Source organism: Melopsittacus undulatus, chromosome 3, assembly GCF_012275295.1.
Source record: "Melopsittacus undulatus isolate bMelUnd1 chromosome 3, bMelUnd1.mat.Z, whole genome shotgun sequence".
Taxonomy (NCBI): domain Eukaryota; kingdom Metazoa; phylum Chordata; class Aves; order Psittaciformes; family Psittaculidae; genus Melopsittacus; species Melopsittacus undulatus.
In genome coordinates, this window is record NC_047529.1 from 93,019,407 (window position 1) to 93,043,149 (window position 23,743).

A 23,743-nucleotide genomic window follows, 5' to 3' on the forward strand; every position below is an offset into this window, starting at 1 on the left:
TTATATATTTTAAAAAATTAGTTCTTGTAGTCCATTATCAAAATGAAATCCCAGTCAAACCCTTGCACACCATCAGCATGAATTCTTTGGTCCAGAAGAAGCTGTGCTAGACATTAAGGAAGATGGGAGAATTATTATTGCTTAGTTTTCCCCTGTGCCAAATTAAAAAAAAAAAAAAAAAGGACAAGCTCTTTTTTAGTTTAATAAAAAGGAAAGAGCATTGAAGTCTAATGTATTCAAATGGTGTTAGACTCGGTATTTTTGGAGGTACCAGAAAAAGGAACAACACCAAGCAGGTTTTCACAGATTCTACAGTTAAAAAAAAATAATAAAAAGTGAATAATTTCATGCTTCCCAATGCAAAAATCATGGCTCCCAAAGGTCCATTCCTCCATGTGAGAATACTGAGGGCAGTGGGAAAGGGACTAGGGAGGAAGGGTTGTAATGAAAGCACATTATAAAACTGACATTACTAGGAAAATTCACAAACTGTGATGAATACACTTTTAACTGTCAGGTTAAATAAGCAAAAAGGGAAAATAGGGTCAGTGAGGGGAAGGGGAGAAGGATGTCCCATCAAGTTTACTAGTCTTCCGAGGCAACAAACTTACCACATTGCGTGTGAATTTCTCAAAAGATGTTCGACGATCCAGAGTGTTTTCCAACTTAAATAGTAATAATAATAATAATAAAAAATAAAACAAAATAAAAAGGACGAGAAAAAGAAAAGCAAGAAAAAATGGAGTAGAAAAGAAAGATTGATGAAACAATGGACGGCAAAACAAGGTTTGTATAAATTAGGAAGCAAACACAGGTATGAAGCTATGGGAATCTGAAAAATGGGATGGGCAAAGCAGATAGGTATTCAACAAAAAAAATTTCATGGGGATTGAACTGGTTTGATTTAAAGAAAAACTGAAAATAAAAAGAAATAATGAAGTGCACATCTTGTGTTAATGAACTGACATTCACAAACTTAAGGACTTCACACGGACAGTTGTAGCTTTCTGGTATTTTCAACATCTCTCTCTATATTGGATCTTCAGAAATCAATGTTTGAACAAAAAACAAAATCACACAGTACTTTTATATAATTTTAGGTTGTCATTATAAACAGTAGAATGCTATGGTGTTAGTAACTACCTTGTTCCAGCAATGATCAGGGCCCTGATTTTGCAAGGCACAGGGCTCCCAGCTGGTTCTATCAGACTACTAATTTAGAGCCCACTCATAAAAGTTTTTATCACAACAGAAATTTGCATTGCACAAGCTGTTCCACATACTCTGGGCTGAGTCTATTCAAAACTCATTCCATAATCCGGACTTTTCTAATCAAATATTGCATACCAAGACATGAGCTTCTGTTTGCTGAAGTGTGACATGATCAGTCTTTTAAGTCAGATTCCTACCCTATGCAAAACTATTCATGTAATAATGGGAAAAAAAGAGAATTAGGAAGCCCCTGTATTTATAGTTGAAATTAGAAGTTATTTATATGAATAAGATTGTTTCTAAACGCATTCTGTTTATAGGTGGAATAAAGAGAACAACAATTACTACATAAGCAAACTTGCAAACATGAAAGACTATTCTTCTGGGATTTTATTTTATTTTTTTAATGTATTTGTAAAGCACTTTGCAACTTAAGGTGCTTCATAACAGAGAAAACAGTACAATATGGGATGTAAAAATAAAAATAAGTTTTGCTAGATTAACTTATTGAAACATGCCCACATGCAGGATATATACACATATATGTATATCGAACTCCTGTGTGTATGTGACCCTCCAAACACGCCAAGCTGGTCACCTACCAGATATCCAGTTGCACTGGCACAGGGGAGAGAAGACTGAGTATTGTTGCAAACATAACCACTGCTTTGCACAGTGGCAAGACAAAGGCAAGATGGACCAATACCTTTTTCTTGGCCTGTAGCAGCTCCTGGTAGGCACTGGATCGTATAAAACGAGGATAAGAATCACTTTTCATCAGTTTGTAAATGTGCTCCTGAAAGGGAAAGAACAAACTGTTACTACCATAAAAGAAGACCTAAGTAAAATAGGAGACAGTCATATATGTTTCAGTTGTGGAATGTATACCAGCTAGCACTATTTTGAATAGGAAGTCTTACCGGATAGCAGGTTACTTTAGAGAGGATACCCCCTTGCTACTCTTGAGAACATCCTCTGAACAGATGTTTAGTTTGCTGTTCAGCTGACAATATAGTAAGGAAAACACATATGCAAATTGAAAACCAGGCTAATTCAATTTCCAAGTATTTATTCTTCAGAGACATATGAAAATTTGGAAAACCTTATCCAGAAAACAAATGACACAGGCAGTTTCTAGAGCTTTTTTTTTTTGTTTGTTTGTTCGTTTTTTAAGATTCTAATTTCTGTGAAATATGAAAAACTAAAAGTCTATGATGTAGGACACTATAATTCTAGATCTAACTATAATGTTTAGAGAGAGATTTGTAGAAAAAGCTATAAAAATAGGAAATACTACCCAAAGTATTTTTAAACAATCCACTGAACTGTGTTAGCTATATCTGGTTTATTTTTTACTTAAACCCTACCTTTTACTGTAGGAAACTTGTAGCAGCAACCAGAAAACAACAAATAAACTGTAAAAGAAATACTGTTTATCAGTTTGGTACTGCATAAAATTAGAGAATAGGAAAGAAAAATCCAAACAAAACCAAAAAAACACCAAACAACCTTGCTTGAAAATTAGGGCAAGGTTAAATTAAGGCAGTTTTTAAAATTTTGTAGTATTAGAAACTCTAGAAATTATTCTAAGTGCCTTTCATTGTATTTTTTGCACTAAGGAGAGAAATGCTGGTATATATTCAAAACTTAGGTTGGTTAATTTGGGGAGTGTGTGTTCCACTGTTTCTACAAAAGCAGCCAATACAACCAACAGAGAGAAAAAAGGACTCTGCTCCTGTGCTACATATCAATGGTAATGGGTATTAGAATGTCATTTCTATGAAAAAAATCAATCCTGTAATAGCAAGAATAAATTAGGCTGTATTGCTAATGTACTTGAGCTGAAAATTGAGGCTGGATGTTATTTAGCACAATCAGTCTATTTTTACTTATGTTTCACTTTCATTTGACAAGGAGTTCCATGATGCCATCTTTCAAGTCCAGAAATGCTTTTCAAAGCACTTTTAAACACAGTTAAATGACCTGCTGACTGCCAGAATAACTTATAAGTGCTCTCTTCCAAACTGGCAAGCCATAAAGAGCCTGTTGCAGAGGCAGAGCCCTACCTCTGACAAAACCCTCCCACTTCAGGTGGTGCATTCAGTAACAAGGTCCTAAAGCTTCAAGTCAGAACACCACAGGTACAGTCTGCCCCCTTTCCCAGAGAAATGGAGGCTTCCAGCTTCAAGTTGTATGCTGCACTGGATTAAATAAGCAGAAGTCTGACAGGAGGAAAAGTCCTGCTTCCATAGGGCTGCATATTCCATGCCTTTCATAAATGAAGGAAAAAAACCCCAGAGAGATCTGGAAGTAAAATAGTGTTGAAATTTTATACCTATTAAAAAACATAAACTGGATACTGGCAAGGAATTCAATTGTCCTTTACTGACTCAACTGCGAAGACATATTTTTTTAAAAACCTTTAATCTTGCTAGATTGTTTATTTGTGTAACTTAAGTCTTCACAATATGCTGCATTCCTAACTCTCATGGGGGTCAGCAGATGCAAGCAAAACCTATGTGTCTGGCTTAAGGCAGAGTACTTCAAAACATTGAGCATGACATAGTGTCTAATGAAAACATTATTGTTGTATTATAGGTTATTATTCTTATAATAGCAAAATGAAAAGGTGGTAGAATTAATCCCTCTCCTATTTAGAGCAGACACACTTTGCCAAAAAGTAGAAAGTCCCAGTTCAATTCCCTTTTCTCCTTTGTGGGACTTGCAGCACCATCTCCTGACTCCCAAGATGGTGACCTAATAATCAAGCTGTAGGAAATTCTGCAGGGATATGATCGTAATCTCTCCCTTTGACACCATTTCACTTTGCATTAATAATTAAATTTTCATCACTAGGCTGCTGATGAAAAAGGGAGGATGGTACCAGTTCTACTGCTTTTACTGTGAATCCAATTATTTTCTATTGCTTTTCTCAGAAGTCTGCAAAGATGAAATATTAAGTTATAAGTTACATGAAGTGTCACATTTAATGCAGAAGTAATTGGTTTTTCTTCTGAGGAAAACCCAGAGTTCTATTTTACCCTTCTGATTTTTCAACTTTTAATTTCTAACTCAAAAATATAAGCACTTTCACAATATATGGCTCTGGTGAAGAGTATCTTTTGATGATAGAATTCAAATTGTGACTAAATCAGACCCCCAAAAGACAAATCAGACATTTACAGACTGTTCTTTACTGTTGTAATACTGATTACTGAAGAAAAGATCTTTAGGATCTTTGCCCCATGTTTTGTAGATAGTAGTTTAACAAGGTATAGAATATACATCCATGAAATATGATACTTCTGCACAAGTTGTTACAAAATGTTATTTCTCACATGGGTCATATTCTTTTCATGTAAGGAACCTATGAATCCTACAAATGATAACAACACCTTCGGAAGTGCATTGCAAGAATTGATTTCGAGTCAGTATCAAGATAAGTCTTTCAAAGGGAGATCTTGAGAACTAAAAAATGTGTGTGTGAAACTTTAAATGTGGCTGAATAAGAAAGTTCAAAAAAAAAAAAAAACAAGAACATGAAAATACCATTTTCACTGCACTAAATGCTGTGCTTTATTTGAAGTCACTTGGTGACTCCATACCAGGTGCAGAAGTTTCATGAAGGGTTTTAATAATTCATAGGCCTCATGAAAGAAAGAATGTTACTCATTTGCATTGCCAAAATGGCATTTTAAGAAACAGCATTACCATTTAATTCCCAAAAATATGTTATTCCTTTGTAAATATATTTCACTAGACAATATTCTATTTCAAATATCCCCAAACAGGATTACAAACTGACCTGAGCATCTTCAAATGTGTATCTTCCAGGGTCCTTTACATTCTGCGTTGTTTTGTCGTAACTTTTTGAATCTAGATTGATAGCGCTGGGTGCACCTGGAGCAAGAAATTCTTGCCAGATTTCTTGGACGCGAGTAGGAACTTCACGGATAGGCCTCTTCTTCAGGTCTTCTACTGCTAACCAGAACCTGTGGCACAATAGAGCATCTTGACTTCCAATTCAGTATAATCATTAATGAAGAGTTCAAATTTTTTATTGCTCTTAAAAAAATAAATAATGAACTGAAGTTTTAATCTAAACCATGCCAAATTAAGAAAAATCTGTGATTTTATGTGGGGATCAGCATTCTGATATACTGTCTTAGGCAATCCAACCATGTTGAAGAGCAGTTATTACAAGGCTTTTGATGAGATAGGTGGAAAATCCTTCATTATTTATGTATGTGTAACTTGTTTATGGGAAGGTTTTAATTCAACTGGAATTAAACTGAGATTTCATTTCACCTGAACCACAGCACTTATATTGTCCATAAATCTACTGATTTTTTACATTCTTTAAAAAAATAATGAGAACTTATGCTCTTGCTATCTACATGAATCTCTCAGAGCCCTGCTAAACTATAAACCGTAAATTTTGTTACCATTACTTCACAAATCATGTAGAAATTGGTAAAGCATTTGTTTTGCTCACTATAATTTAATTTCTTTCTTCGGGATTGTATTCCTATGCATATTTTTACTAAAATGCTGAATGGAAGTACCCATTCTCTCTTTTGCTTCTGAGCAAACCAACACTGGGCAGCTACATACAGAGCAGGCTAATTCGTTGTATCCTTTGCTCTCACTTTGGAGCAGGATCACTAAAAAGGTCTTGAGCACTTTGAGAATGCAGCTGGGTAGCTATATGTTTGATAATTACTTTTCATTCGCTATTATGATTGTTTTATAATTATTTCTTCTATGGGTGCTCAGACTAGCTCACTACATAAAATAATTCTAAATTCAACTAGGACCCAATGCTTAGACAATGCCTGGCTTGCTTTGTGACATCAGTTTTCTTAGCTTAGTTACAAATTCAAATACAGCTATTGCAACAACTCTTAAAAGAGGATACTAAAGCATAGCAAAGGAAACCTTACAGCATTCCTCCTGTAAGACATTCTTTACTTGTGATGATTGCAGAAAGCAATTAGTCCTTCATAGTCCTGTTTTGAAACTCCTTTGTAGCACAGATGGAAGGAGCCCATGCTCATTGCTCACAAGACATTATGGCTTCACTCTACTGAGATGACTTTCAGGTATCCCTACACTCTTCAATTTCCATGGTATCTAAGCACAATCTTTCTATCTATTGATCCCTTAAGATTCTCCAAGAGACAGAGAAGTAATATTATTCCAGTTTTGCTAATGTGTCAATAATGTAATAATGTACAATGGCTTCTCAAGGTCACAAAGGGAGTCTGTGCCAACAGAACTTCAGTTTCGAAAATGCTGGGTAGCATCACTTATCCCTGTGAACTGCAGTGTGAATTAAACATAGATCAGCACAGAGCCTGAGGATGTACCATGCGAATATGGTGACAATGCAGTAAGCATAGAGGCCTCATAACTCAACTTTAAAAACTGCACAGCTCACAAACTCTAATTCAGTTCACTCTCTCAAATTTAGGCAACCTACTTTGGTTTCCTTAAGCTGCTTTAGATATTTGCATTTAAAAGTGTGTATCCTGCAGTGCTTACCCCTTCAAATGCATCTTCTGGGACTGACTGATTAGTCATATGTGTCAAAGTCAGGTAAGGAATAGAAAAATGAAAGGGAAGGATGTTCTTTGTAAAAACAGGGTCTAGCTCAAAGCTGTCACATTCTAGTTTGTTCCATTATATCACTTCCAATACTTCTGGCAGTCACCACAAACATGCCTTAGGATGCTGTTTTCTTTTGCAAGCAACCTGTTTCCATATAGCAGATTATACTCAATTAGGGGGAAATAGATGGAAGATAAATTTAACTTATTTGAGGGCACATTCAGCTTCCAGCATAGAATAGGCAGGTTGTATAGACAGATCCTTAGAGGCTGAACACCATCTCTTTGATAGAATAGTTTTATTTTACCCTTCTAACATTAGCATTCAAAATCCCTATTGAAACTGTGAGGTTCTAAATATAGAAACCTCTGTAAAGTGGGAAGAAAATGCTGATTTTTGTGGTATGTTATGTCTAGGGTTCTTTACAGCTAACACACTTAACATTTCAATCTACTTACTGATTTTAAGAAAAAAATGCCTGCCCTCCTCCCACAGAGTTAAAGTCAAATATGCAGCTAGGAAACTCCAGAAACAAGGCTGCCACTTCTTGAATCTTCAAAAATAACTTTTCTGAATATCCCATGGCAACCAATGGCACAGATGAGGCTGAAGTGGAGACTGAGACCTCTCTAGAAGCTGCTCAGTACCATTTGAACAGAGACCTGCGTAGCTTGATCTAAACCTTACTGTTGTCTTCTGTCCCAGCATTTGGGCTGCCACACACTGGGTCACACACCAGATGTGTAGCCGAGTGACAGTGTATAGCATATGACAGTTATACATCCAGCCACATGACATGGTAAGACTCATGTTGTAAGACATCTAGGGATTATGTCCTTCAGCTGGATTACTTTCAAAGTGATGCTGGCATTGCCAGATATACAGCACAGCTGCAACACAGGTTCTGTCCCATTAACTGACCAAAATGTCATATGTAGCCATCAGCAGATCCCAGATCAAGCTAATCAGTTAAACTTAGCACATGGGAACACAGAGTGAGAGGAAGGCTACAGTGATTCTCCACAAAATGTGTGAGGTTTAGGAATTACGGGGGCTTTGCATCCAGTGCATGTGACGCAACAGGTCAGGGGGCAGACCATTCAGTATTTTTAGCAAAAGTAAACAAAAACCTTAACAAACTCCATGGAGAAAATGAGCTACCATTTTTTTTTAGAGACAGGAAAGACTACTCTGATTCCTAGTGTCCACCTTCTTGTCAAGTATAGCTTCAAGCTTCAAGACATGGCAGGGCTGAAGACCTTCAAGATAATGACAGAAAAAAACATTTACTCTTGCAACTAGTTCCTCATTTAATCTGCAGAAGTGGCAACGTTGCTGGGACTTGGAGTTTAAGCTTGAGTTGAATTAGAAATAAATCACAGGCAATTTCAGTCTTGAGGATTAAATTTTGGTCAAGTTATTAGCACCCAAAACAGGGCCTCATAATCAATGTGATAAACAATGTGAAGGATAAACATTATCAGTTTCCACACAGTGTGGGAAAGTATCATTACCAACACTTCTGCTCAGACTTGCAGGACAGACATCAAGGACAGTTAATCAATCTTCATACTTTATAACATGCAGAACACCTCCACCATCAGAGGAAACAGAAATGTCTTGCATTTAAAGTCATCAAGAGCGGTTATCAGTAATAAAGAGCAAAAAAAAACAAAAGTGATACAAGCTGTATTAAAAATAATTTTTCAGCACCATTCTCCCTCCTCTCTAGTAAAAGCATTGTTATGGTGTTAGAATAGCCAGAACCACTGAAGTAAATTAAACATAAAATTAAGCACTATAACTGAATCACATTGTAGGCACAACTGCAAATATTCAGTAGTGTATATGTTAGGGCTTTTTGTTTTGTTTTTTTTTGTTTTTTTTTTTTTTTATGGGACTGTCCTGGTTTGAGCAGTAGCAGCCATGTTTTCTCCTTCTTGGTAGCTGGTGCAGTGCTGTGTTTTGACTTTTGGGTTGGGAACGGTTGCTGATAGCAAGTATATTTTGAGTTACTGCTCAAATGTTTTGGTTTGTCCAAGGACTGAGCCTCATGCTCCCGCCAGGGAGGAGGGGAGGCCGGGAGGAAGGAGGGACAGGACACCTGACCCAGGCTAGCCAAAGAGGTATTCCATACCATAGCACGTGATGCCCAGGATGTAACGGAGAGTTACCAGGAGGGGCTGGAGGACTCTGGGGGTTGGAGGAGGTATCGGTCGGTGCTCGATCAGGCAGGGTGGGGTGAGTTATGGGTTGGTGGCTGGTGAGGTGTTGTATTCTCTTCACTTGTTATTGGCTTTATCATTATTACTATTAATAGTGGTAGCAGGAGTGATTTGTGTTATACCTTAGCTATTAAACTGTTCTTATCTCAACCCGTGGGGGCTACATTCTTTGGATTCTCCTTCCTAAATCTCCGGGAGTTGGGGAGCAAAGGGGGAGAAGTGAGTTAACGAGCTGCCTGGCTGGTTTTAAACCACGACAGGGATGTAATGGAAGCCTCTATATGTAGAGAACATTTCTACAACTTGGATGGATGAGTTCAAAATAAGCACCTCACAAAATCTCAGCCTGCAGGGGGATGGTCAGAGAAAATTCATTGAGAGAAAACATCTAAATCTAGCTAACTCTTTAGTCCCTCTATTCTTTTTCGGGACAACCAGAACTCAATGCCACTATTCCCTATTTACTCCTATATTATGGAAGCTAATGAATAAGAATCAAAGGAAGAGGCAAGGGGGTGGCTTTTCCTTCTGCGGATTATGGAAGATGTCCTGACACCATTCTCCTTTCACTATCCTAGGAGGCTACTGCAGTCTTATTTCTGCCTTGGAGATAACACCTAATGCAATACTGTGTAATGACTTGGACAGGCTTTCAGGTTGGCAGACCTGAAACTATTTAGATCTGGGCTGTAATTCCTACAAAACAACCACTGGGGACCAAAAGTACAGCGAGCATATGCATACTAACTTTCCAAAGAATTCTGCAGCACTACAGACAAAGCAAAGATGTGGAGAGGAATGAGGATTTTCTTTCTTTTGTAATGAAATGAGGTTTACAGGTCCCATATTGCAGCAAGATTCATTTCGTTATCTTGCTGTCTTTAAAAAGTCCTTTTTCAGTGCTTGGACAGCTTTGTGACCATGCTTGGTAGTGCTGGATCATGCTCAAACTTGCGTCTTGTAAATCTTAAATAATGGCTACCATTTTTGTAATAGGCAGTGGGAAATTTATGAATCTATTATCCAAATCATATGCTTCATTAGCTCTTTGTTTTGTGTAGTGAGCAGCATGCAAAGCAATCCCTCCAAAAAAAAAACTGCATGCTAACGAGAGATTACAAGTCATAGCCTGCATTAGGCAAATGCACATTCCAGACTGGGGTCTAGCAAACTTCAGTCACTGTAATGAAGCTACCACACTGAGAGAACTGCTTAGGCAGTTTTATTCCTTTGCTATGCTTTAAAACATCCTCTTTCTGTTTCTTAGGGCAGGATCTATATCCAATAAGAATGAGATTCTCAGGCAGTTTAGGCACTCGCAGTTCAAGTTAACGAAATAGTAACACTGAGATGTTTAGCTATGTAACATAATCACACTTGAATAGAAAAGATGAATCTGGTAGACATATTTTACAGTTTCAGCATCTCTTTCACCAAAGTGAGGTGGAAGACTTATAATCAGCTAATACTGAACCTCTCTGTAGTGTCTGCACTCCCCTGCTGTATCCTGTGTACCACACTTGGTAGCTTGAATTCAAGGTCACAGCTGTCTATCTCAGTGTAGGTTTGATTGTGCTTGTTATAAATCATCATTATCACTATTAGATCTGTAAAAAGGACAAGAGCTAGCCACTGGCTCGAGTTCACCTTGTTGGAGTGGGAAGATATGGACAGAAACGAATCTTTTTCTCATGGTGGCTGTCAAATACAAAAAAATCTCCCCTAAAAAAACCCAAATTGCCACCATGGGGTTAAAGGGTGAGCAAAGACATAGGTGATCTTTCCAATTTCAGCTTTATTCAGACAAAATGCCTGAAAACATCAAGCTTTTAATTTCTTTTACTGAGATCTGTAACATTTTGACTTCTACACATAACAGGCTTTAAAAATTCATGCTTCCTAACCTGACTTTACTGTGTGAGCCTAATACTGGACTGATTTCCTTACATTTTGAGAATTTATAAACATAATTCTGAGCTTGTGAGGCAGTTTTCCTTCAGCTAATCATCACAGAAAGCACCTTTTCAGTTCAAGTTTGATTCCTGCCTGATTCTTGCGAGGGACAAACTTTAAGCTCAGATTCACCTTTGCTCAGATATTATAACTTATAATGCCAGTATAAGAATTCAGAGAGAGAGAGAGAGAGAGACAGAAAAGTAGACATGTCGAGGAATGAGTTCTGGGCAAATTTCTCTAGGGAATTTTTTCTGGATCAGTCACTTGCAGTTTGCCTGTGGTTAGTGTTCTAAATAGGATTAGAAGAAAGACCTAGGGATTATGTGGGTAACAGTCTAGTTGGCAGAGAGACAAATTAATCACAAAAAAGCAAAAGTGCAGCACACACTGAGTGGGAGAGGTTCATGTTTGAACAGCTGCTCTGCAAAAGGAATTACCAGGATGCTCTCGAAATAAAAAAGTTACCGTTTCTTTTCCTGGTATTATTCTGATTTTTATAATTTCATTTCATGGCTTGGATTTTTTAATTAGGAAAAATCTGTATCTGTCACTAATGAAGTTATCAACATACACATATAACTGGGCCATATTTTCATGGGGGTAATGGCAAACGAAGCAGTTGGAAAACATTGTAAGACCTAAAGTATCTAATATACAATTATGATGCAAAATTCGGTATTGGAATATGAACACAATCAGCCTGTTTGAATTCAATATTTGAATATTAACATGGTCCACCTGCAGTTATTCTGCTGATAAACTTACATTAACAACAAGGAGGTCTGTGCAATTAGTCAGGATTTACGAACCAATATCACAAAATGCTAAATGGGTATTGTAAGATGCTACATAAATGTAACTCTAGTATGAAAGACCATGCTGCACCACTTTAGACTGTAAACTGTCAAAGAAAAAAGTCATTTATGACTTTTCTGAGATCTAGAATGTGTGCAAATAGGATTTTATACTCCTTATGCTATTGGTAAATGGGAAGCGATATAGATGACATCTCACAAGAATGTGGAATAAACAGAAAAATATGTCATCTATGTTTTTTTTACTACATGCAACTTGTCTTATCTATAGAAAGGCTGTTATTAATCCTGAAGTAATTCTTACCAAAACATGTCTTCCTTAGAACAGCAACAGCCATACATGCTATTAGCCAGTGGATGGGCTATCATTGTTTAGAATCAAGTAATTGTTCTCCTTCACTTAAAAGTAATTCTGTGTATGCGCTTCAAAAGAAAATAGTATTTAAGTCTTGTATACTAGCAATACCCTTCCATCTTGCAATTATTGAGGAATCTGTCACACTGCTTTTGCTGTGTTAGACCCACGGGTACTAGAATCTTGTTGGAGATACTTAAAAGACCAATGTTCCCAAGAGACCTGACCAGCAGTGAGTCTGTGAATTTTACTTTAAAATCCTTTATTTATTTTTTAACAAAATCTCTCTTTTAATTTTACTGTTCTCATAATACTGGACTAATAAAAGATACTGAACAGGCTTTGAACAGATCAATGTTCTAGACCTGTTTCATAAAATGAGCTGAGAGAAAATCTCTTACATGGTAGTTTGACCAAATGTTGGACATGAATAGGACAATATGCTTCATTTGAGTCTCTGCTAACTGTATCAATCTTCCCCTCAGCCTGAATATGGGAGCAGGAGGCAATGTGTATTAATAGATTCTGAGAAGTAAGGAAATTTTTTAAGGGTTCAAAAAATGAAAAGCAACAGACAAAAAAACCCAACCAAAGTACCTTACAAGGTAGTAAAAACCAAAGTCACTCTCATTTACCTTAAGTTTTCTGAACTGAATTCTGACTCCAGGAATTTGAGAAACTGCTCTCTTCCCACAGGGTCTTTCAAAGCTTCATCCATGCCGAACCCCCACCGTTTCACCCTCTGTTGTCCTGGCTCTTTGCTACAGAATTGCAAAAACACAGAACACACAATGAGCAGTACTTCAGTATTCTCATACCCTGTGTCTGTAATTTAGACCAAGTCTTAAAGTTCAGCCACAGACTTTTCACTTCATGATTGCTTTCCACTTTCCAGATAGCTCATATCTGCAATGTGAAGAGATGAGCAACAAGGATGAAGTTAATATGCATGCATTTACACAGAAGAATAAGGACTTCCAACTCAAAAATGTTATCAGATTTTTAAAGGTATCTTTTTTCCTCACATGGGAACCTTGGAAACTTATTAGCGTAACTTTTACACAGATTTATTAATCCACAGCTCTTCCCATTTTATGAAACTGTAAAGCTGCAAAGACCAAAAGGATACTGCATTGCCCTTTTGGCTCAGTATTTGCCTACCTCTGTCTGACATATTCACATTTCAAGAAAAGCCTGCTATACCCCTTTGTCCAAAAGAAAAAACAAAATTATATACCTTGCCTCCATTTCCCAGAAAGTGGTGTCATCTGATATCCAAGGGTTTGAGGGATCAGGGGGCACAAGAAAAGGATCATATTCCAAATACTGCTCTGTATAAGCTAATAGACTAGGAAAACAAAAGAATCAAACATTGTCATGTCAAGAGGTGAGGAAACCTGGCCAGTTTACCCAGTTAACAAGTTACTTGCACCAACTGAACCATGGTAACCAGATGCACACATACTCAGAAGTCAGCTACATGCTCAGGCTAAAGTAGGTCTGCTCAAGCCTTTTAAAAGTGGACCTCTGAAGAAGGAGGGGTGGCTCAGGTTTTTCAAGAGATGAAATAATATAAAATAAATGACAAACTTCCCCATTACTTCCACATAGCTCCTTCTGGGGGTCCTTCAGGCACTAATAAATTAAATCAAGCAACTGCTTCCATGCACATTTGCTTTCACAAAGGAACATGTTTTATAACCCTACGGTTTTAATTATCAGTTCCTTTAAAATCTGTTCTAAAACTCAGCATGGTATTCAGGTCATATTTATTGGCCCTGCAGCTGCTATGACTCCTTTCTTCCTCTTTTAAATACATTTAATATTTTTAGTGTTTCCTAATCAAATGGCACTACTCCCAAGTGTATTGCTTTCTAAAAAACGCCCGGGTTTCCCCCAGATTCTTCAGTATTCATGAATTGGTCTGACTCAGTTGAAAAACTTTTGCTTGCATTCTGGTAATTTACATCTCTCATGCCCTTATTCCTGCTTTCCATTTCCTTTTGCCCCATAATTATAGAAAATTCCAGACAAATGAGGACAAATATTCTTTTTTTCCATTCCTATTCATATTATATTTAATTTCTATTTCTTTTGTTACTGTTCAGCAAACACATATTCTTAACTTGTTCTCTTTATATATATGTGTGGTTTTAACTTTATGCATACAAATATAAGTAGACACACAAGCATATCTGAGAGGATGAAGAACCATTTGTATTTGGCTTAATTTCCTTTCCTAAGTCTTATGCAGCTCAATTTTCACTATCTCTGTACTTGATGAGTAAAATAGAGCATTCCTTTTCTCTACCTCTTCACTACACATGCTGTAGTTGGTATTTCCAAGGGACTTTTTGTTTTATTTGCTTTCTAGCCCATTCCTGACAAATTTTGGTCTCATTTGGAGAAAGATTCCTACTAGTGTTACATTCTCTGACCTGAAGTAAGCTCAGATTCAGTTTGTTCAAGCACCAGGCTCCTCACCCAAACAGCTTTGTCAGTCAGTTCCCTCCCTTTATCAGTGACTGCCCTTTTGAAATACCAAAATTGTAACCCCAGACCTATTTCCATTTAGCCTCCCTGCCAGTGCATGGCTAAACTTGTGACCACGTGGTCAGAGGTTCATTCAGTGACTCTTGGGTATATCATAAATGTATCACAGGATATCTGGGCCATCTTTTATCAGTAAAGAATTTCATACCTTCCACTTAAAGTGAAATCTCAACTTATTTCTAGGAAATCTGAGCTCCTTTGTCCCTCTTTCTTTGAAGCTATTTTCATCCTGATATTTTCCCGATAGTTGTCAGTCTAATTGAAAAAGAAGATATGACAAGATACTTACCTCTCTGCAACTTTTGACATTTTTAATCTATGTCTGTCTAATTGCATTTGCCAATGCTTAATCTGAAAGAAAGGAAGGCAAAGAGTTTTGTGAGCAACTCATTGTTTGACTCTATTTCCATAACTTTTTATTAGGGCTCTAATTTAACCTTAATTTATGTTAGGGCACAGAAGAGAAATATATTTGAGTTAAAATAACCGGTAGAGTTCTAAAATAAATGGAATTTTCCATCAAAGAGACAATGTCATGCAGAGACAAAAAAGAACCCAGTATAACATTTTCCCTAAAGGTTCATCAACAGAAATCCAATTAGCCTTTTTTTTTAGATTTTTGAAGAGAACTACTAATTCTTTTGACATTTACCTTCTCTGAATTCTAACACCTTAGGAAAGTTCCATGAAGCATCAACAGTACATAAATCTGTGAAATTGTATGTGCATACAGGGAGAGGTAAATATACTCCCAAATCTTGAATCAGTGTTAAAAGGAAAAGCAAGCTGTCTACTGCTAAAGGGGCTAATGGGCTTAGGTGTGCAAAGAGCCTAGAAACTGGCCTGCCTGCTGCTCACTGCCTTTAATCGTGCAATGCAAGATATAAAAAATGTCAGGGTTTGTCTACCTAATTTTAATGGCAGTTACATACCTAAATCCATTTACTCTGAAACAAAGAAAAGGTCTACTAAACATTTGCTAGAACTATCCTGAACAACAAGAACCGTGTGAGTTACAATAATTTTTGGTTTAATATCTACTTCCTGAAAAGGTAATTTAAAAGTACATGTTTGCAGTTATTTTTCAAACCTCTTGGTGTAGTTCATCTTCTGTGGGTGGCTTAGTCTCTGGTACTGGTGTGTGGGTAGGGCTGTGACTTCGAATGTCGTTTTGTAAGCCATAGACAGACTACACAAAAACATGGAACAATGACAGTTACTTTCTGACAATGCTTTCTACACATACCCATAGTAACTATGACATTTTAGTTCAGTGTGCTCAAGAAGTTGGACGAGATCATCTTTTTGTAAAGAAATTGCAAATAAACCATGCACTCAGACAAAATCATACCTTTATACCATGGTGTAAAATAAAGACTTCAAACCCCACAGTTTCATAATGCCATTGAACACAGGATCTACTTTTATTAAGTCTTTATTTAACAGCATAGTAAACAAATAGTCAAGGATTTGATGACACTGAAAGGCAGTTATTATGGTAAGTGGAGATGACCAGTAGGAAAAGAAGAAACCTGAAAGGTAGACAATCAAAATGGCTTATTTGGATGACTCCCAGATTTGCAATTACTACTTGGTAAATTACACTAAACTTGACCTTTCACTAAAGTAAATAAGTGAAGCTAAAACATTCTCTAAATCCACTCATTTTTAAAACATATTTTTCCTTTTCTTGATACAAACATATACATCAAAGGAAGTACTTTAAAGTTGGAATCAGTATTAAGATACAAAGGATTTGAAAGAAGTGTTGTTCCGATCTGTCTATACACCCCTAGAGAGGTCATACTGTTCATGTCTGGATCCTAATTTAGATGAAGCTAATTTCCTCCACAATTTTTGGTGAACCATTTGGGGCATAATTGTGAACTAGAGACACCCATTTAATAATGACCAGCACAAGAAGAATTACTGTTCTAGTTTACACTGCACTTTAAATTTATCTTTCCTTGATTGCCAGCAGGAACATTTCAGCATGCCTTATTCAATCTACTAAGCAATATGAATAAAGCATGCAAAAATAAATTTTATTTTCATATTTTCTGTGTCTTTCCCAAAAGGCTTTAAGTGACAGCATTTACTTGGTATTAGCAAATTTGTTAATACTACTTTATTTAAGAGCTTATGAAATAACAATACAGGTTCATGCATTTGTTCTTTGCAGCTGTAAGAAAAAAATGTTTTAAGAAATTACGGAACTTCATGCTATAAATTACCCTCACCTCCTGCTTTTGATATAATAACAGTACTTACCTTTCTTGTTTTATGTGGATTTCTCATTCTTGAAGATTTTTTTATATCTACCTCAGTAGTGTTTACACATCCAGGCTATTAAAAGAAAAAGAAGGAAAAGCACAAGGATAAAAACTATGAAAAACCTCCATACTATTTTCATGGAGATACTGCTATTCAGTTTGTAAGGCTAAGAAAATAAATAACCAGATGCATATAATAATTTGACGTCTTTCTGTAGTAGTCCCAAAAACCTAAATAACATTTAGTCTCAGGAAGCATCTCAAGTACCATTTTGCCTGGGTTATCTAAGAGAGAATCTTCAGCCTTGTTTGGTGGATTCTGTGATGGTTTTTAAGACAAGTTTTACTATATATCTTTATGCTGAAAGTACTGAAAGCAATGTACAGAGGAGCAGAAAATATCCAAATGCACATACGCTTGTAGAACAAACATGTACCAGTTAAAATTAAATTGCTATTGGCTTATTTGGGCATTTCAGAGTGAGACACTGAGAACCACATGCTTGATGCTCATGACATTGTGAATTTGAAATAAAATAAATTCTCAAGATTCTCAACAGAAACAAATCACATGTTTCTGTTTTAGTTTTGTCACAGAAGCATATGATTTGCATTCTAGCTATCCCCCCTAAGCATGGTTGACCTAATGAGACAAAATAAATGGAATTTTGCATTATCAACTTCTGCTGTGGACCCCAGGCTCCTTTCAGGAGCATCTGGTTTTGGGTCACTTTTAAAAAGATGATCTTTTTTCTAAACAGGTAAGAAAATGTCCAAAATGAGATATGTTTGCCCAAAAAGAAAAGAAAAAGACTGTCAGTCTAAACAGGATGACTCTTGACACATATGGTTTGGCCTTAAAAGGTTCTTTCTCACAACTCTGTAGCATCCCAAAGGACACAGGTCCTCTAGTTTCTCATAATTCATCTGCCTTTGAAACTTCCCTCTAAGCACAAACTATGTGCAGAAATCTGTTCTTTAACCATTGCTGGAAAAAAAACCTAATAATAAGTGTATGCTCTCAGGTGAGTTTTATCTATTGATTTTACAAGGATTACATTTTTCACTGACAGTGGGAAGTACAAAATCTGCTTTCTAGCAGAAGCAAATTTTTAGTGAAACTAGATTAGGTTTCTTTTAATGGGAGTAGCATATGTAGAATTTGCTTGCCACACAACCAAGCTGGACTTTTTATCACACTAATGATACAAGCTTTGTTTTCCTATCGTAATGTAAAATGCTTGATGTGGCTGCAAGTCTTCACAGACAAAAATTTTAATTACATAGGCAGGACCAAGAAACAAATACATTTCATTAAACAGGCCAGGAGTACTTTGCCTCAGGAAAATATTTTAAGTAACAGACTGATATTTTGTATCTATTAATTTTAAATTAATATGTTATTCTTGAAAAGTAATACATTAAAGTGTGTTTGGTCATATCACATTTGCAGTATAAACAGTTCCTCATCACTAAGAATAAAAATAGGCAGTTAGATAATGTTCTCAAGACTGCATTGACATGCCTATTGAGCTAGATTAGGGAAGGTATTCTTTGTGCTTGTGAACAAAAGTGTTAGTTTTTAAACTCAGAAGAACATGTAACTGTCAGAGATAATGACAGGTTGAAAAATACAAAATTATTCATGATGGTCAATTTAAAGGCAGAAAGCAATTTCACAGGGCAGTATTCTGAGATATAAAGTTAAAAACAAAACAATGCATCTACTTTAGGACCATGGTAGCAGCTGACAGTGAAGAAGACATAGGCTTTTAACAATATCCACAGCCCTTAAATGAAACTATTTGAATGACAGGCAACTTGCATAAAGCACAAAACTGCAGCTTGTTTAGTTTTCAGTTATGGTTCATTACAACATGTCCTACAAATGGAAAGGACAAAAACAAAGCAGGGCCAGGGAGGGAGGGAGCATAAAACTGATGCAAAGCCTCTTCTTTTCAAAGATTTCAGGTCCACCAGCAGAAAATTGGTATGAACAGATCTAGCACCTTGCCCAGCTAATTTACATTGCAGAGCTGTGCAGATTGATGTGAGGGGCACAACAAGGAATTCTGGGAGATTTTTAGGAATGAAACAAGACCAAAGCTTTTTCTAGTTGGAAGGAGACCCAACCTAGTACTGACCTTCTACAGCATCTAATGGATTCTTGCTAACACCTGGCTGCTTAAAACCTCTCACACTGATGTATAGCTTCTGTAGCGTATTTAAGAGGGGACATTTATGAGGGGCTGTGAGGGCAAAAATTAGACTATAGTGTGACTGAAGGGAAGCTGATAGGAGAGCAGCAGCGGCAGGAATGTACATGCAGAGAAGCATCAGAAAGCTCCAGTGAAAAATGGAAAGGTGTACCACTATTCTGACAAGCTGGGTTAACAGTAGGAGTTTAAGACACATATCACTACCTCTATACGATACCAATCTCCTAATTTGATTTGAATTATATCACTGGAAATACCTAACGTGATCACAGCCACAGTTCATGTTTTCTTCTCAATTGAAGAATACTTATTAAAATAATACTTGATATGAGATGGAATTTATTGTTTCTCTGGTGCTGCCACACTTCATCTGTCAATTTTTAGGAATAAATAGGAAACACGTTTTCAATTAAAACAAACACAAAAGCTTGCATTATTTGAACATTTCGCTACAATAACTGAGTCATTCTGAGAAAACCTTTGCTGGACAACATTTTATTTTATTCGTATGCCCCCATTAACATAATAAGCATGTGTTTGGATACAATTACATCCAGCTGTGTTTTCTTTTTGTTTTGCCTTTTTAACTGGACTACCATAGTTCAAATAGTGAAATGCCTGTCAGAGTGCTTTACTGCAAGATTCCCATTTAGTGTGTAGTATATAATTTGCATACTAATACCATAAATAGTTTTCAAACAGATTTCCTGGAAGGCTTGAAACCTTTTCTATATGTGTAAATAGAATCCTTTCTTCTTTCACAACTAACATTCTGTATGAAAACAGTCCCCCCTCCAGATACACAGAAGAAAATCTTGTGATCTTGCTGAAATTAATCGTACAGCAATATCATAACCAGGATAGAATTTGTCCCTCATCTGTTTTTAAATACCTGGCTGAAAAACTGACATATATTCAAAGGAAACTTAGTTTCTTTTCATCCATTAGCATGCTCTTATCTCAAAGTACAAATGTGACTGTATTAATTTACAGTAATGGACATGTCAGTCCAGTCATGATTAATTCAATGCTGAGATAAATGGATGCAGATAAATAATATGAAAACCCACACATAGAATATATTTTAATTGCTACTTCAATTATTGGGTAATCACATTAGTGTGAATTCCGAGCAGCACAACTTTCTGGTGATGTTTGCTAGGAGGCTGCATGATAGGATTCTGTCAAGAAACAGTGGAAAGAGAAGACCTCGTCTGCAATTAGTGATGGTCCAAGAATTTACATGCTTGGATCTTGCTACAGCCAACATTTGAAAAGAAAAGTACCCAGGAAAATGTTTCCTTAAAAAAATCCACTCGATATTCATAATCATTCCCTGATAACTGTGTCAACAGTGATGAATGAATGAATGAAGCGCTTGTAACGGTGCTAACAGTGAATTAATTTTTTGATACCTGCAGCAACTCTTTGCAAGAATTTGTTTTTTAAATCAAATGGGATGCTTTAGCCATAGTACATTTCTATCCAAATAGCGCAGAATACCTAATATTTATCAGCTGTTTGCTGTACAAAGCTGCATATTCCAAGGGCCCCTTTTCTTGCATGGCCACATAGCCAAAATCAATTGCTGTCAATACCTCTTTGTGTAAAAATCTCTTTGGTATGAGGTATTTGTAAATCTAGTAAGTGTGAAATCCTCAACAGAAAATAAATTCATGTTTACAATGACATCAGTGTAAATTCAGTGTTCTTTTCTTTCTTAAAGCATATTGCAATTTAACTGTGAATCTGTTTAAGCCACAATAACCAGAAGTATTTTTTGTATCTGAAACAAATACACCCCTGTATGTGAGAAGGAATAAGCTCATATATTGCAATAAACTGAGAACTGTCTGCCCATATTCCTGCTCTGCAGAAAATGATCTGAGGGAGAAGCTGAACATGAGTCAGCAGTATGTCCTTGCAGCAATGCAGACAAACCACATACCCAGCTGTGTTAGCAATTTCATAGCCAGCAGGCAAAAGAAGTGGCTCTTTCTTTCTACTCGGCATAATGAGGACACATCTGGAATACCAAGACTAGTTTTGGGCTCCATTAACAATGTACAAAAGTGTATTCAAAATGGAAAATTCCTATCAAGGAAAAGGCTTTCTTCTGCTTGCAAAAGAGGAGCGACAGCTGTTCTCTTCTGCTGCCCAAAGATGGCTTTCAGGGCTAGACCTGTTCCAGAGATACACCATGAAAGGACAGAAGGGCAAAAGTCAGAAATTGCAGTAAAGGAAATTCCAACTACCTATATAGAAATATTCTTCAGAATAAAAGGTAGAAGAGATGGAATATCCATCCCTGGTGACTTTCAAAGCTTGTTTAACCAAGTGCCTGGTCAATCTTGCTCAACTTAGAAGTCAGCGGTGCTATGAGCAGAAGGTTGGACTAGAGGGGCCTCCAGAGGTCCCTCTTGGCCTACACTTCTCAGGTATAGCCTATGATCTTTGCAAGCTGCAGCGACTGAAATTAAAATAATCAACTTTACAGAACACTCCAATTCATGGCACCATGAAATTCACCACCCTGCCTTCCCCTCCCCACAACAGCAGAACAGAAAGCCAATTCTGGTATTGGCTTCTTTACTCTTGCCTCTGCCCTCTGGTAGCCTGTGGTGCATGCAAATGAACCTAGTGATGATTTTAAGGCAATGTAATTTCATAGCTTCTTTAGCTAAAAACACACAGGTGCTATTTAAAATAATGACCTCATTTCAAAATGCACACCCATAAATTCAGGGTGCATTAAAGCAGTAAATATTAAGGCAGAATGATTCACATACCTTTCACAATTTCATTGCATTGCACTGTCAATACACTAGAAATAGACCTTTATATTTGCCTTGCAAGCATGGGCTAACTTGTAAAGTTTAAATGCAAAATACTAAAATTCAAGATCTCTGGGCTTTCAAAATTTAAGCACAATAAATTTAAATCATGGTCTTGGATACAAACAGGACAGATCACTTCCAGTTGGAAAAAATAAAGTCAGACAGACAAACACAGAATCATAGAATGGTTTGAATTGGAGGGGACCTTAAAGATCATCTAGTTCTGAACCCCCTACCATGGGCAGGGACACCTCCCACTAAATCAGGCTGCTCAAAGCCCCGTCCAACCTGTCTAACATAAAGAGAAGGCAGAGATGGAAAGCTGTCTTCTACATTATTTGTAATATTAGACTACCACAAATATAGAAAGCTTGAAATTTTCTGAGTGTCAAATGTTAACGTTGCTTTCTGCAACAACCTAAGTCTGCTATTTCTGTTATTGTTGCTATTTCTGTCATTTTTCTAGGAAAGGATTCTTCTAACCCTCAGCAGTCAATATTCACACAGTCACTTCTAAAGTAAGAAAATGAAGCTAATTAGGCAGTGAAGGATAAGCAGAATACCACAGTTCATTTCTATTTGCAGGTTTTATATTTCACTGTAGCTAACTGAACGGTGCATATTTTAAAATCAGAAGAACAATAGCATGAAAGTTTACAAAAAATAAATGAGGCAAAGAAAAAAATTCCAGTGGTACTCATCTGTCAAAAACCAAAGGAGTTATTAGCTAGAGGAATACCCAGTTTGACGCTGGTTATGTGGCAACATTTTTCATTTTTTCTCATGCAAAATCTAGCATCAAAGGAGACATTAAAATCCTACACTGAGAAACTGTCAGTAACGGCTAAAACTGAGGCTCTCAAAAAATAAAAACCCAGCTACATCCTCCTGCAATGCACCAATTTTTCATTTCCCAGACATGGAGGTCACTGAAGTGTGCAGAATCTGCTAAGGCTTATAAGAAAAGTTTGAGGTTTAGTTATAGATTACTTGGCTATTTTGGGGTTTTACTTCATTTTGCACACTTCAGGGTCAATGAGTAAAAAGATTTTGCAGTGGAAGAGCTGTACAATTAATGGCTTTGCTGGTGCAACAGAAACTTTCAGAGAAAAATTTCTACTGTGCTGAGTACAAGTGGTCAGCTCTTTCACCAGGATTTGAAACACCAGCTGTTATCTTAAAGTCGAGTCACAGGAGGGCAGCACATTTCTAACCCTTTACAAAATCGTATTTCTGGTGGTTTTCTGATGGGACCAGAAAGCTGTTTAAAATGTAACTCACTTTATAACTAAACCAACCTTAACTAAGTGAATGAAAAACAAACCCAGTAGCCATAGCTGCCAGAACCTCCAAATATGTACTGAAATTGCTGCGAGGGGGGATCTCACTGGCCTTTGCGACACTACCCAAGGCAGTAAAGCCAAACCAGTACTTACAGGGATGGGGGTAGAGGAGCCACTTCCTTCTGGTTGGTTTTTTTTCTCTTTTAATAGTATCACATTTCGAGCTTCTGCACAATTACTTTTAGCACAACTGTGTCTTTGGAAACATGCCTTTTTTGATTCAGGTATGGAACTGACACACAAGCACTGTGACTGGACTCTTAATACCTGTTCTTCTGTTGCACTTCTTTTACAAGGGTCAGACTGCCATTACAGTTCCAATAAGAAGCAAACACAGAAAGACAA

General features: G+C 36.8%; 1 protein-coding gene across 4 annotated transcripts in view; it reads right to left on the minus strand.

Annotated features, from left to right (window-relative positions):
- Positions 1-23,743, minus strand: part of RGS7 (regulator of G protein signaling 7) — a 246,072-nt gene that overhangs the window by 26,175 nt on the left and 196,154 nt on the right. For 2 of the 4 annotated variants that reach the window (XM_031046229.2, XM_034060468.1), the window contains 8 exons: positions 16,998-17,072; positions 15,817-15,915; positions 15,016-15,077; positions 13,411-13,521; positions 12,809-12,934; positions 5,018-5,204; positions 1,919-2,008; positions 612-665 (listed from right to left, as the gene is read on the minus strand). In XM_031046229.2, coding sequence (XP_030902089.1) covers positions 612-665; positions 1,919-2,008; positions 5,018-5,204; positions 12,809-12,934; positions 13,411-13,521; positions 15,016-15,077; positions 15,817-15,915; positions 16,998-17,072 — 804 coding nt within the window. The remainder of the gene's footprint in view (positions 1-611; positions 666-1,918; positions 2,009-5,017; positions 5,205-12,808; positions 12,935-13,410; positions 13,522-15,015; positions 15,078-15,816; positions 15,916-16,997; positions 17,073-23,743) is intronic. The other 2 variants (XM_005146007.4, XM_031046228.1) reach the window with 1 other exon arrangement.